Source organism: Lipophrys pholis, assembly GCF_963383615.2.
Source record: "Lipophrys pholis genome assembly, chromosome: 1".
Classification (NCBI taxonomy): Eukaryota; Metazoa; Chordata; class Actinopteri; order Blenniiformes; family Blenniidae; genus Lipophrys; species Lipophrys pholis.
In genome coordinates this window covers 44,788,036-44,801,708 of record NC_137635.1, presented here as the reverse complement: position 1 = coordinate 44,801,708, position 13,673 = coordinate 44,788,036, and the positions used below count along the sequence as shown (strand labels likewise).

Below are 13,673 nucleotides of genomic sequence, written 5' to 3'. Positions count from 1 at the left end.
TTGTGACTGTTTCTTTAGTTCTTTAATTGTCACACTTAACTAATCTTTATTGCTACATGAATATCAATGTGCTTCCACAAATATGTTGTTTTCACTGCACTACTTTATAATATGTAACTTTTTTGGTTGAATCCATCAAAAACATCAATTTATTGTTGATAAAAGCGGCAAACGAGTCATAACCAAGTTTTAAAGTCGACTTAAAACGAGTCAAGTCTAGTTCATTTATTGTGATACTACTTTTTACCAGAAGATGGCGCCTTTTTTGAGTCTTTACAGGACATCGGAACTTTCCATGCACTTTTTAAAACAGATGTTTTTTTAAGCGTCTTTAAACCCTCTAATAAGGTATTTTTTCTACTAAGCTTTGACGAAATATTTTCTTTTACAAGAAACTTTGAGCTTGCATGTTTTCAATCGAACAACACATTTCACTGTATTTCCCCAACAAATCACATGAAATATACATAATTAAAAGAAATGTATAAATTTTCATTGTTTTGCCACACAACTAAGAAAAAATTCTACATATATACTAAATTCTAATTCTATAATTGGTGCATTTCGGTCTCTACAGATTGTGTACATCTACAGAGGTGATAATGATACAATATAACAGATGAACGCTATTGATGAATAATAAAAGTCTGTTTCTGGAAAGTTTAAGAAAAACCAAAGTTTCTTTGCAAATTCGCACTTTAAAAGCAAATTAAAATCTTGCCATTGTAGGTTCGATTTGAAAATAAAGACTTTTACTCTATTTCTGAGCAAAGTGACCTGCTGAAATCAGAACTGAGCTGTTCGGGTGTCTATTTAGCAGATTGTTTCAATCTCAAGGTCTTTTGATTTAAAAAATCCAATTTTATTTGGTGGGAATTGCGTTTCGTTGAAACTTCATTCATCTGATTTTTCACCCCAAAAAACTCCTGCTTTCTTTTCGGACTTTGAACGACACAATTACATGTTCAGAGCAACTTAGAAATGTTCATTCACCGAGCAGACAGAAATGACATCTTCCACATTTTGTTTTCTGGATATAAAGAGTGCAAACTCTAGAAGCGAGCTATGAGGATGTGTTTTTAATGGGATGAAAGACGTTTAACTCCACTCTGAGTTGCAATTTTCAAGCACACAATGAAACCTGGAATCTAATATTTAAATTTTCAATATTGTCTTCTACAAAAAAAAAAAAGTGTCTAGCAAGCAATTTACCAGTAACGTCACAATTCTAAATGTAATAAAGCTTGATGACTTGCCAATGATGTACAAAAATAGTTGAAAAGAAAAGTACACACTATGCACCCTGAATGGATTCGTGCCATCCACTACACCTCTGCACAAAAATAGTAAAATGACCTTGTGACAATTAATTACTTTTTTGTTTTTTTTACATTATTGGCTCCAGTTATTCAAAGTGTTTTTTAATGCTACTTCAGCTGGTAATGTAATAACTTATTTAATTATTGCTAAAATTGTGTCACGATATCAGTTCATTGCACTATTGGAAGTTCCTACATTATTGGCTTTATTACAATTGAAATGGGTGAAATCATTCTGTTATTTGCCATTGTTATGTTATTGCTTGCTACGAGGTGCAGTACGTGAGAATTTCAGTCTAAACCATTAGCTTCGGATCTATCTTGTAATACCACTTTCTACCACAAGATGGTGCGGACAGCAGCGGTATATTTGGTTGTCCTCTGCAGGAAACTCCTAAGACTCTGTCTCACTACTGCCACCCAGTGCACAACAATGGGTTGAACCTTACTTACGGAACCTTTTGAGAGAAAGAAGATGATATCTGGGAGGAGGAAATAATGAATTTGGAGACAACGATGAGAAGTTTTTGTTTGACTGACGTCCCCGCTCCTTCCCTGTACTGTAATCTTCCATATCATGAGTTCATATTTCATAAATGACGGAGTCGATGTATCAGTCGACTGCTTTTTTTTTTTTTTTTTTTTTTTATCACAAAGATTTTAATTCCGACAGTTTATTCCACGTGCAAACCGAAGCCTTGGGCTGCTGGTTCGTCGCTCCGCTTCTGTTTTGATTTCTCCTGCTGTCGCAGCCTGAACACCAAACCGATGCCTTCAGAATCGATCTGCATTGATCCGAGGGGTAGGGAAGGTTCCCCTTCATTCTGACTGGAGACATTCGGGCAAAGAAGCATACAGGAAAGTTGTTGAAAATTCCTTTTGAACCACCTGCAGCGGTTTGGTGAGCGTTTTGTCGGCTTCCTCGCTGGTCGGGCCTTGAGGCGGAAACGCTTCCATCTGCTTGGCTCGGCGGTAACGTCGCCCGGAGCCCTTTTGGACGACGTGACGGTGCTTCCCTTCACTCTCAGACGCACACAATCATTCAAACGCTCCTTTTTTTTTTTGTGTGTCATTATCTCCTTTTTCCTTGCCTTTTCTTCCCCGCGCTGCCAGTCCAGGCTCTCTTTGTCGATGCCACACTGTTGTGCTTTGTGCTGGACCCACTTCAGGCACAGCTGTGCCTCGCAACAGCGCTTTCATCTTCCTGGAGATATCGACAGGGCCTCTCTTTGTGTCTCCGGCTGCCCACCGCTTTCCTGGATGTTTCTTTATTACCCCACCCCCCCACCCCCCATCCGTCTTTTCTCTCACATCTCCAGTTGTGAATCCGTTTCCTTTTCACCCCCCACCACTTCATTAAGAGCTCATTTCCCCTCTTTTTTTTTCTATTCTGATCTGCTTTTGGCAGCTTTCCACTGGTGAGGTTCTCCTCCTTCCGACACATGAAGAGGTCAATACCGGGTTTTTTGTTTTGTTTTGGGGTTTTTTAGCCGTTTAAAGCGGCTGTGAGGTCAGAAGGGTTCAGCAATGTTACAGGATTAATTCAATGCTTCTTAAAAGGTACAATACAAACGATTTATTGTTGACAGAAATAACCAACAAGCGCTCAACTGTCTGGTCTTGTAATACCAATATGTACCACAAGGTGGTGTGTTGAGTTGGTCAGATCAGATTCTCCACAGTGTAATGTTGTATAACTGAAAACAAATAAACCACACAAAAAAAAAAAAAAGTGAAAGTTAAACTTTAGCAGGTTTCCTTAGCATTTTTTTTCTTGCTTCTAATAACACTGTTGATTTGAAATGAGTACCGAATCAATAAAGTTTCATCGGCTGTATTGATATTTGACATTTGACAGTGTTAAAGAGGCACTGTGGAAGTTTACTGACTCACTGTTATGATGTCGGATACTACCGAGCAGATTTAAAGTAACAGTGAAAACAGTCAAAGCTCACATATCCTGATTTCCGGTTGGAGAATATCAACAACATACTACAGTGCGGTTCAAAGAACTGCAAGACATATTGGAATACATCATTTAAAAGCTTGCTCAACAAGATTACTTTCTACTGTATTACATTGAGTTAAGAGTCAAGATTACTTTCATTCAAATCCAGTAAAAGATCAAAGATGATTAACGGAACAGGAAAAAAGGAAAGGTGTGAGACAAAAAAAAAAAATCCCCAAATTCACAAGATTAAAGTGAATCTGATATAAGTAACTTTATAAAATTTATATTTTCAATCTAATTGACCAGATTTTCCTGGTACCACCAATCGCTTGATTTGCAAACTTAATTTCTAAATTCGTCATGAATATGATGAAATCAACAAAACTTGAAGAATTGTTTGATTTTACCAAGCATGAAGCCGAGTTTCTTCCCCCGATCATCTTCTTCATTGGGCACCAGTAAAACTGACATTCCCAGTGCTGTAATATTGAGTTTAACCCTGGAGATGGCAAAGTTAGCTGGAATTCCCATGGTGCATTTTGGCAAATAACTTACAATCACAGAGATTACTTTTTATTTAATTATTTTTTTTTTGCCATAAAGCTTCAGGTTATGTTCTTATGAGGATATTACCATCATCTTCAGTGGACTTCTTTGGCTCTTTCTCAGTGGGATTATAACTCCTCAGATGTGATGAGTTACAGGAAGGCAGTGAGAGAAACATACGAGGGACACGGCTGAAGAAAAACAGGAAAATGATTAACAATGTCAAGCTGATCAACAGAAATGTGAGTGATTTTACATCTGAAATGATTCAGATACGAAGAAGAAGAAGAAGAAGACGTCGACCACCACCTTGGAGTGCTCCATGTTTCTCGGTTTTCGGCTCTCGGTTTCTGAAACGTGTGGGGTATTTTTCTGCTCGTTTGCTGCAGATTTTTAGGCCTGTGGGTGTTTGTTTGTTGTTTTTTTTAAAGACAAAAAAAAGAGAAGAAAATCCTGTACCTCTAGCTCTGTTTTCTCTTTTTTTGTACATTGAATGTTGGAAATGTTATATCTTATATAGAATGCATTACGTCATATCAAACCTACTTTTTCTATACAATCAATAAATCTTATGTAAAGATTGTATGATGCTTGTCGCCTCGTATGTTGTGATTTTCTTTTTCTTTTTTTCTTCTTTATGACGCTTTTCTACGACACAGCGAATGCAATGGGACATTTTGCTCCAAAAATAATTATTCAAAATGTAGTTTTACGACTTCTGGGAGGAAATACTGAAGCTGGAGCTCAAAGGTAAGCAAGATACTGGAGCAGCACACCAACAATAAATAGTTTTTTTTAATTGTGTCATGAATAGAAATTTACATTTTGCTCCAAACTACGACTTCTCTTCATTTAAACTTTAGATTTGTGATTTTTAAGTGCTAAATACTAAAGCTAGAAATCAAATACTAATGTTGAGCAGACAAGACACTTCAGCAATATATTAACAACTAAAAGTGTAAGAATAGTTATTATAAATACCTTATTTAATGGATAACGGTTCACATTTTGTTGCTTCATGCTGATGACTTTTGGAAACTTAATATTATTGCTAGAAATCAAAGTAACGTTGAGCGAGAAAACTTCATACTTCACACGAACTACAAATAAAACTACAAATATCTTTAAGAGAGGAAGCTCAGTTTCTCTGTCGTGAATCCCTGTTTAGTCCTTGGAATTTCTCTTTTAGCTGCTCATAGCTTCCAGCGACAATAAACACAGAATATATCTATTGTGATAGTTCATTCCTCCGTTCAGCTGTTAACTTGTCTAAACTGCGTGTACGTCTGCGCTGCATCAGCCAGTGACATGACCATTAGGATTACTAATCGTCCGATAATCTCATTGGCTTCGTTACGCTGCATGAAATAGCGTCTGGCTGTCTGAGGTCAGTGAAAGAAACAGAAACCAAATAGTCTCTCTGCTACAAACATATTGATCTAATCAACCCTGATGGAATTAAAAAAAAAAAACAGAAATGGAAAAGCAGATTGAATTGTAAGTGCTTGGAGAGATCCAGTGTTTTCTTTATGCTGTTGCATTTGTTCTTTGATGGATTTCTCCATACAGACCTTCAGTATTTATCCAGATTTCAGACGATTAGAATTCACCTCCTGGACTTTAATTCTGACCGTAATATGGAAGCAAGATGAGTCGGTGCGGAGTGACTGTGGCGTCCATTCTGCCGTCAGTCCAGTTTTTAGTCACTTGTTTTAAGTTGGCAGCTTTAAGTCTTTAATGAGGCAATATTGCATTCTGTAGGCACCAACTCATCTGACTCACTACAGCCATCTAGTGGAATAAAATGGAATTCCAAGACGCGACTGCGTGAGTGACGAGTTTCCTAACTCCAGTAAATAAATATCCTAAACCCAACAGACACGCGCCTCATCAATATTTCTAATTTGTCTTAGATTAATTAGGTTATTTTGAGCCCCTTGAGATGAAAATATTATCAAGAGCATAATATAACTGTGGTTCGAGTCTGACGAACACAAAATGACTGCATCCGTTTTTACATTAGTAAGTGAGGTTAAAATCTTCATCCGTCAGCAGAGATGTTGTTGTTAGTGACGACTTCTTCATAAGATATTTTCTCGGTTGTATCTCAAACGATTGTGCTTTTGTTGTTTTGCTTCGGTCCAATTCAGATTTATCGGCTATAACGCTCCAATATATTAGTTGAGGTCACCCACAAACATGCCCAGCTCTATTTTGTTCTGCTTGTGGAGGATCGTCGCTCCTTTAAGCGTGTCGTCGCTTCGTGGTCTTATTCTTAGTAAAGTTGCATTCGTCGCTGAAGGTGCGATCTCTTTGTGTGACGAACTTCCTGCAGTATCTCAGGCAGTCGGGCCAAAAGTGACCAGCTGCTGCTAATCAAAGGTCTCTGGTCTGGATGTCATTTATCATATCGTCATAAAACAATCATGAGACCGAGGCGAATTCCATAACTTGCTCGTTTCAGTCGATAACACCCGAACAACTGTAAAATGATTTTGGGCGTTTTTTTTTGTTTATGTCACATTCTTTAATAAAAACACATAATGTCGCTATAAAAGGCTGGTTGTCGTGTCCTCGTGGAATAGCAGCTGCAGATCATGTGTACGTGGTTCTTTCTCAGTATAGGCGGCGTGCGCTCGACACAGGGACTGTGATTACATTGAGACCACGGCAGACTCCCTCTCGTTAGTGCTGCTCGGGCTTGCAGTTCTTCAGGCGGGAACACGTGGCCAGGCGGTTTCCCTCCCAGTAGCCGGCGTCCTGGCCGTCGTGGCAGCGGCACTTGGTGCAGGAGTCCACCCAGACCGGCTCTCCGGCGGGGATCACGTGTGCACGTGACGCATCGGCGTAGCAGTTTGGACCTGGAGGTGGAAATACGGCAAATTATGTATGATGCACGTGCGCGCGCGCACACGCACACACACACACACACACACACACACACACACACACACACACTTTATGTAGATGATGTGAAGATATTCTAATTCACATACTGACAACAAAACAAACCTACCCTTCCTCTTACCTCCTTTCTACCCCCCTTCTACCCTCCCCTCTCTTCTCTTCTCCCTCCTCTCTCTCCATCTTCGACCTTCTCTCTCTCTCTCTCTCTCTCTCTCTCTCTCTCTCTCTCTCTCTCTCTCTCTCTCTCTTCTACCTACCATCCCTGCATTCAGGGCAGCACTTCCCCGGCTGGTAGACGGGGTTGACACATGGTGGAGGAGCACAGTCTGCCACCAGGCAGCGAGCGATGCCGTCACTGTCACAGGTGCACTGCTCACACTCAGATGGCTGTAACACACACACACACACACACACACACACACACACACACACACACACACACACACACACACACACACACACACACACACACACACACACACACACACACACACAGAAGAAATGTTGTCACTAATTAACCTACATTGATTTTGCACCTTACCATCCCAACAGGGGGCGCCATTGACCTCCATGTATCTGCTGGAAGCTCACTCCATCCTACTATATGTGGATTTACACATTCACTCTCAAAGCTTTATCAGTCATGATGCACATTGAGTGGTAACACACATATTTACGATTGTGCCATAAAGTCACACTATGAAATTTGCACAACTGTATTTTATAGTGTTATATAATTTCAGTTTAAATAATGGTTTAAATCACTGTGGCTACTTTTTTCTTTGGTTTAAAAGCTTCTATTTTACAGTTTTTATAAATATAAATGACGTTTTCAAGTATATTAAACATACTTTCAGAAAAGATACAAATTTCAGCCTCATTTCAAAACGTGGCAAAGGGACATTTTTGACTTTTTCACAATTTTTCCAGATCCCATATGCCTACATAACACAGCTCAAATAATACGATCAACTTCCCTCAAACCTCATTGAAATACTCAGGCCCTGTTTACAAAACAATGTTTTCAAGTGAAAATCAGAAAACTTTTGCTCTGTTTTGGGTGTTAGTTTACACGACAACGGTACTCGGAGCCACCGACAATGCGACTTTTCAAAAGCGCTCTGACTCTGTCTCCGTGGAAATACATTTTTGAAAACGTAGCAACTGTACCACCATGTAAATGGCGGAAAATGCAATTTTTCTGAAACGCAGCACGACACATGCATCCCACAGCAATGGGAAATAGTTCTTCTTGGACATGCTCAGTAGATGAACAACAACAAACATGGCGGCCTCCAGAGTCTCATGAGCCCCAGTCCATAATCTCCTGGGATTTTGTAGTTTTATAGTTGAGAGTCACTGTAATAACAAGACATTGTTCTCTGTGTGCATGTGTGTTTCATTTATGTACAACAACAAACTCTGTATATATTTTCTATTTTTATTTTTTTTTACATAAAGACACCAATTTAAATGGCCCAATGTTGAAATTGCAACAAAAGATTGAATAATAACTAAGGAAAATATTTATCAGCAATCTGAAAATAAATATTAGTATGTTGTTATTTTACTGATCCAGAACCCTCAAGACAGAATGTAAGTGTATGTGGCCACAAGACAAATAAGTTTAATTAAAACAGATTTAATATTAGTTATTCAAAGCACTATGAACTAACTGGGTGTGTTTAATTAGCTTTCCAACTTCAGTAGATACATTTCATTAAGGGTCCATATGTTCCAGTGCAGCCGTGTGAAGCATACAGCCTGCAAGCCAGTTAAATCCATCCTGAAGATGACATGGTAAAGGATGAAAATCCTAAAGCAAACTCAACTTCAAGTATTTAACATGAGTAACTGCACCAGGGTGAATTTGTTAAAAACATGCATGCTGCAGAAATCACGTGTCTGAAGGGCATCAGACTTTTTCCAGCTTCGATCTGAAGAGAAAACTGTTTCAGAGAGGATGTCAGATTTTTTTTGTAGATGTAAAGAGCCAACAAAAGACTAATCTATGTCATTTGTTGCTATTTTAGAAAATCTAAAGAGCAGAAGAAAAAAAAAATCGTATTTGAACGCATTAGAAAATGGGACTGCGTTTGTTCATATCTTTTGAAAAGATATTGACTGAACTGTTGAAGTATTTCTACTTTTGTCACTCATCTCATCCCAGTCCTTACCTGGAAGTTCTGGCCCAGCTCATACACCACCCCCCGGTACTCGCAGCCGATCTTCTCGCACCTGGGGCAGCAGTCGGTTGGGTAGTGGCTGACATGGATGCACGCCGCCGGCAGAGAGGTGCACTCTGTTCGGGCGCACGAGGAGCCCTCCGCGGTGCATTCGCACTGGGTGCAGTGATCTGAGTCCAGAAAGTACCACTCCCCGACGTAGTAGATGCTCCCGTTGGCCTCGCAGGTGCTGCTGTCATTCTGCCCGGCCACCGAGAAGCCCAAACCGGCCTGCGCGCACAGCAGAAGTGCCCAAACGGCCGTGCGCACTGCGCGCTCCGAGGGAAGCTGTGCCATCGCGATGATGTGCTCAGAAGTTCAGAGTAGTAAAGCGTGCTCGGTGAGTCCAGATGAGGTTTTTGGGAGGCAGATGGGCAGAAGTTACACAAGTGTTGTTACATTGTCACCGCGCGCAGGGACAAAGTGTTTCCAAAGCGCTCTGCGAGCGCGCTGCGCACTCAGACAGGAAGCGAGTTGAGGTCGGGGGCAGAAAAAGGGTAAATCTGCGCTGCTTTCCACGATCTCAATCGTCGGTCCTCCCTCCCTGGTGTTATGCCTAGTTTAGCGTGACTGCCAAAGAAAAGCACCCTCCCTTGCTGGGGCGCATGCAGTGAGAGAGCCCAAACAGAACTTTTATCAAGTTTGTGAACATGCATTTCACCTAAAAGGATATGAGAACATAAGTCACTATAAAAAAAAAAAACAAAGGCTAAGGAGATATTCTGACTTTTCTTTTCTTTAACTACTTTTATTAATTTCAGAATTCCAACAAAAACTGTCAGAATTCTGGGATTAATCTGAAGTCGATATCATTGTAAAAAACAATTACAGTTATGATAATAGATTTATAATTCTGCGGAGAAAACTGAATTATGTGAGAAATAATAGGAATTATTTTTAATCTCTGCATTTTTAATCTTCTTCTTCAAAAAAAATATGTCAGTGTGTGGTGTCTGTGTTTGAGCAAAAAAAAAACCCTGATGTATTTGTTTTCTTTGGATGATCTTTCCTTAAATCGTCCAAACTTGAAACTTTGACATGTTTTGAGGCGTAAAACAAAACTCCAGTACTGTCGCGTTCTCGTCGAATCTCGCGAGATCCTGTCCCCTAGTAAAGGGAAGGCGTCCCTGGATACCAGAGTCTCTCCGTGTCCAAACAAAACTCAGGGGAACATTTCGTCTTCACGTTCCAGTATCTAAAATGTGCTTTGTGAATTCGTTTAATGTACAAAATGTTGTCTTTAAGTCCCTGTAGTGATCTGCTCTGGTCGTTGTTTGTACCTCTGTGACTTTATCAGTGACTCTGTTCGAGGAGTCTGGGATGAAAACCTGATAAAAGCGTCAGATAGAGGTAAGTGAAGAAGAAGAAGCTTGTTTGAGTGTATATATATATATGAAAGCGTCATGGATGCTCTGAAGTTATCACAGTTGTTTATGAAGAAACCAACAAAATGATTTGATTATTAACAAACTTGGGTGTGCATTTAACTCAGGGGTGTCAAACATAAGGTCCGTGGGCCAAAACCGGCCCGTGAGAGGCTCCAATCCAGTCACACCTCCAAGTAAATTGTATAAAAAAGTAAACAATAAAAAAAAAAAATATTAAATAAATGTTTTAAGAGTAGTGGACACAACGCAACACTGAGACCCGAGCTGAGATATCAGTGATGCTATTATATTGTATTGTATTTATTCAATTCATGAAAAAAATAAAATAAAAATCAATTTAATATTAACATGAAAACATTAAATAAATGAAAAACATTAAATATATAAGTAATATATTATAAAACAACTATATTAACATGAAAATCAGGAATCATGAAAACTACCAAACTACCAGTAACCTCAAAGCCATGCCGTCAGGGTGAGTGTGTAAAAACACCCGTAATGCAACTGCACAGCAGTCCTTCCACCAGAAGTTGTCAGCCAAAAGTACGCAGTATGGCAGTGCCCTAGTTTTGGCGTGGAATATGGTCAATAGGAGAAGTTTTTTGGACATTTCACTGCAGTTTTCACCAGAAGGTTTCATTAAAATTGACTCAATGTTGAGGTTGTAGTAATTTTCAGGAGTAATTGTTTGGGTTTTTGTGTCCAAAAAAAGTTTTGCATGTTAACCACTGTGCATCCTATGTTTACCTTCGCCAACAAAGTTGGCTGAAAAGGTTATGTGTTCGTCTGCGTGTATTTATTGGTATGTATGTATGTATGTATGTATGTATTTTACCAACCTTTCGCAAAACTACTCAAACCAAATTGCATGAAATTTTAAGGGATGGTGTGTCATCATCCAAGGATCAATTGATTTGATTTTGGGACGTTAACGGCTAACCGTTTCCGAATAAATCCCAAAAAACTTTGAAAGTATTTCCTATACAAAGCGGATGAGAGAGGCACCTCATGGAGGAGCTCAAAGGAGATCAGTTGCCATGGTTTCATGTTTTTACAAAATTAGTCACATACAGCCCATTTTCATCTTTAGTGGGCCAGACTGGTAAAGTAGTGCCAATAACCTTTAAATTTAATCTCTAGAGTTTCTCTTCGTTGTGGTGCAGAGTATTTGTGAGGAAATCTCTATATTTTCACAAAGCCAAACAATTACTATACTGAAGAATGACTGCAATTTCAACATTAAGTACATTTTAATGAAACCTTCTGTTGCAAAATACAGTGAAATATCCCAAAATCTTCTCCTACAGCTGTTGCATTCTGCATTTGTTTACAAACCCTCACAACATGGGTTTGAGGCTACTGCTACTTTGCCATTTTCCATGGCAGCATCACTGACATCTCACTGATTCTTGACATATACTCTTAAGAAATGTGTTATATAAATCTGTGTTTTCGTTGACATTTTTACCATTCGCTTGGTCCTTTCCTGGCCGGGTTTGGCCTGGAGGCCTTATGTTTGACAGCCCTGCTTTAAGGTTAACTGATCACAGTAAAAAAAAGCCTGCAGGAATGAATGTGAGTGTGTTTGATTGTCTCCACCTCTCCCTTTCCCTCTCTTGCTGTATGTCGTGTGCTACTGCTGAAACCTAAAGTCAGATAATATGGTATAAAGGTTTGATGCATAAAAGACATGCAAGAGTCGTAACATCATCATCCGAGATGCTTTGTCAGCGGTTTCGAAAAAGAATTCAACTGTTGGTTCACGTGACCACGGATCAGTTTTCCATTCTGCCTCAGTCCATTTGCAAAGAGCTCCGGTCCAGAGAACACAGACCCAAACGTTTTTGTATTGTGGTCGCACTTCCTCTTATTTACTTGCTCTGGCTTTAACTTGCTTACATGGGTTTGTATGCTGAACTGCTTTCATAGACAATGGTTTCTGGAATACTTCGGGACAAATCCATCGTGTCCACTACTCTTTAGGAATTTGTTTGGGTTTTTTGAGGTGGGGGAATCAATGTTTTCTCAAAAATATTTTCCAATTTGCTTGCTGGTTTAGCCGGATTGGAGCCTCTTGCAGGCCGGTTTTGGGCCTTGTGCCCCTGGCACTAGAGATTTAACCTCATTTGTCAAAAATGAAATGTATTACCTTCACCATTGAACCTGTCAATGTGTGTGAATAAAATCTGAGCTGACAAGAAGCACCTGTTAAATATCGTACCAACTGTTTGGGAACTGTGCAAACATGTTGGCATATTTATTTTGTTGGCCTGTTATATCCGATTAAATATCAATTTCAGGTGGATTTGGTCACTCTTAACATATTTACTGGAGTAACCGATATTCATGAGCACATGTCGCTCTGATGCACTAGTTGAGTAACTTGTACTTGTGAACATTGACATTTTGTGCTTCTGTTCCCTCAGCTCGTGACTTCTATGGCTAGTCCTGATGGGAACTAACCCGGGTCGGTCCCTGTTGAGCCTGCTCGCCGAACATGCTCAGGTGGCTGCGATGCCAAGGATCCGTGCAGCCCTTGGCCGCTCCCTCGTAGACACGTACACAGAAGTGTACGCTGAGGTGAGAGCGAGTTCAGTGGATTCACTGCCTGAAGTCTTTGGTCAGTGTGGAGGCGCCTACTTCTCAAATCACCAATCGATTGGCTCTTTTTTTTTTTTTTATCTTCCATGTTGTTTCTCACACTTAAAATTTTAGACGACCTCAGGAATGGCACGCATCAGCGTAATCATACTGACAGAGATCCATTCTTTGAAATTTAAATCTTCCAAATCATGCATTTTTATCTAAATGTGTTGCTGTTTAATGTCCTAAAATGCTCTTCTGGATGTTTTGTATGTCAATTCAATGCGCCGGATTATCTCTTTTTGAGATCCCTCTCGGTGAAATATGCTTTCAAGATGTTCTCTGTAATGGGATTCGTGTTATTTAAAATTTTCACAGATGAAAAAAAACAAAACAAGGAAAGGCAAATTTATTTTTAGAGCACCATTCAGACGCAAGGCAATTCAGTATTTTACAAAGAAATAAAAGAAATACATTAAAGCGAGCAACTAAGAATCCTAATCTGAAGCGATTGTGATTATGAAATCCTTTAAAACCTCTCACATTCTCTCTCATCCTTTTCACTGGATCAACTTTACTCCGCGCTTTTCCCATATTGGTATTCGGCATCCAGAATCGCCCGCAAATATGACGTCTTCTCGTCAGAGAACCCCGCAAGTCACGCTGTTCCGTGACAAGCAAATGTTTTTAAAGTATTTGTTGGTCGCAGTGTAAAATATGTGGATGTTTAGATATCCAATGCGCTGTAATT

At 39.6% G+C, this 13,673-nt stretch overlaps 1 protein-coding gene across 2 annotated transcripts; it reads right to left on the bottom strand.

The window, feature by feature from the left end:
- Window positions 1-2,876: 2,876 nt before the first annotated feature.
- LOC308107952 (von Willebrand factor C domain-containing protein 2-like) lies at window positions 2,877-9,505 on the bottom strand. Of its 2 annotated transcripts, XM_080460568.1 has the most exons (4): window positions 8,901-9,473; window positions 6,981-7,110; window positions 6,475-6,677; window positions 2,877-4,007 (listed from the first exon to the last, which is right to left on the bottom strand). In XM_080460568.1, exons 1-3 carry the CDS (start codon window positions 9,243-9,245, stop codon window positions 6,502-6,504), a joined length of 651 nt encoding a protein of 216 aa, XP_080316694.1. In that variant the 5' UTR covers window positions 9,246-9,473; the 3' UTR covers window positions 2,877-4,007; window positions 6,475-6,501. The 2 variants fall into 2 exon arrangements, with proteins under 2 accessions (XP_080316694.1, XP_080316693.1); XM_080460567.1 differs by lacking the exon at window positions 2,877-4,007 and having other exon boundaries at window positions 4,454-6,677; window positions 8,901-9,505.
- Between the last annotated feature and the right edge of the window lie 4,168 nt (window positions 9,506-13,673).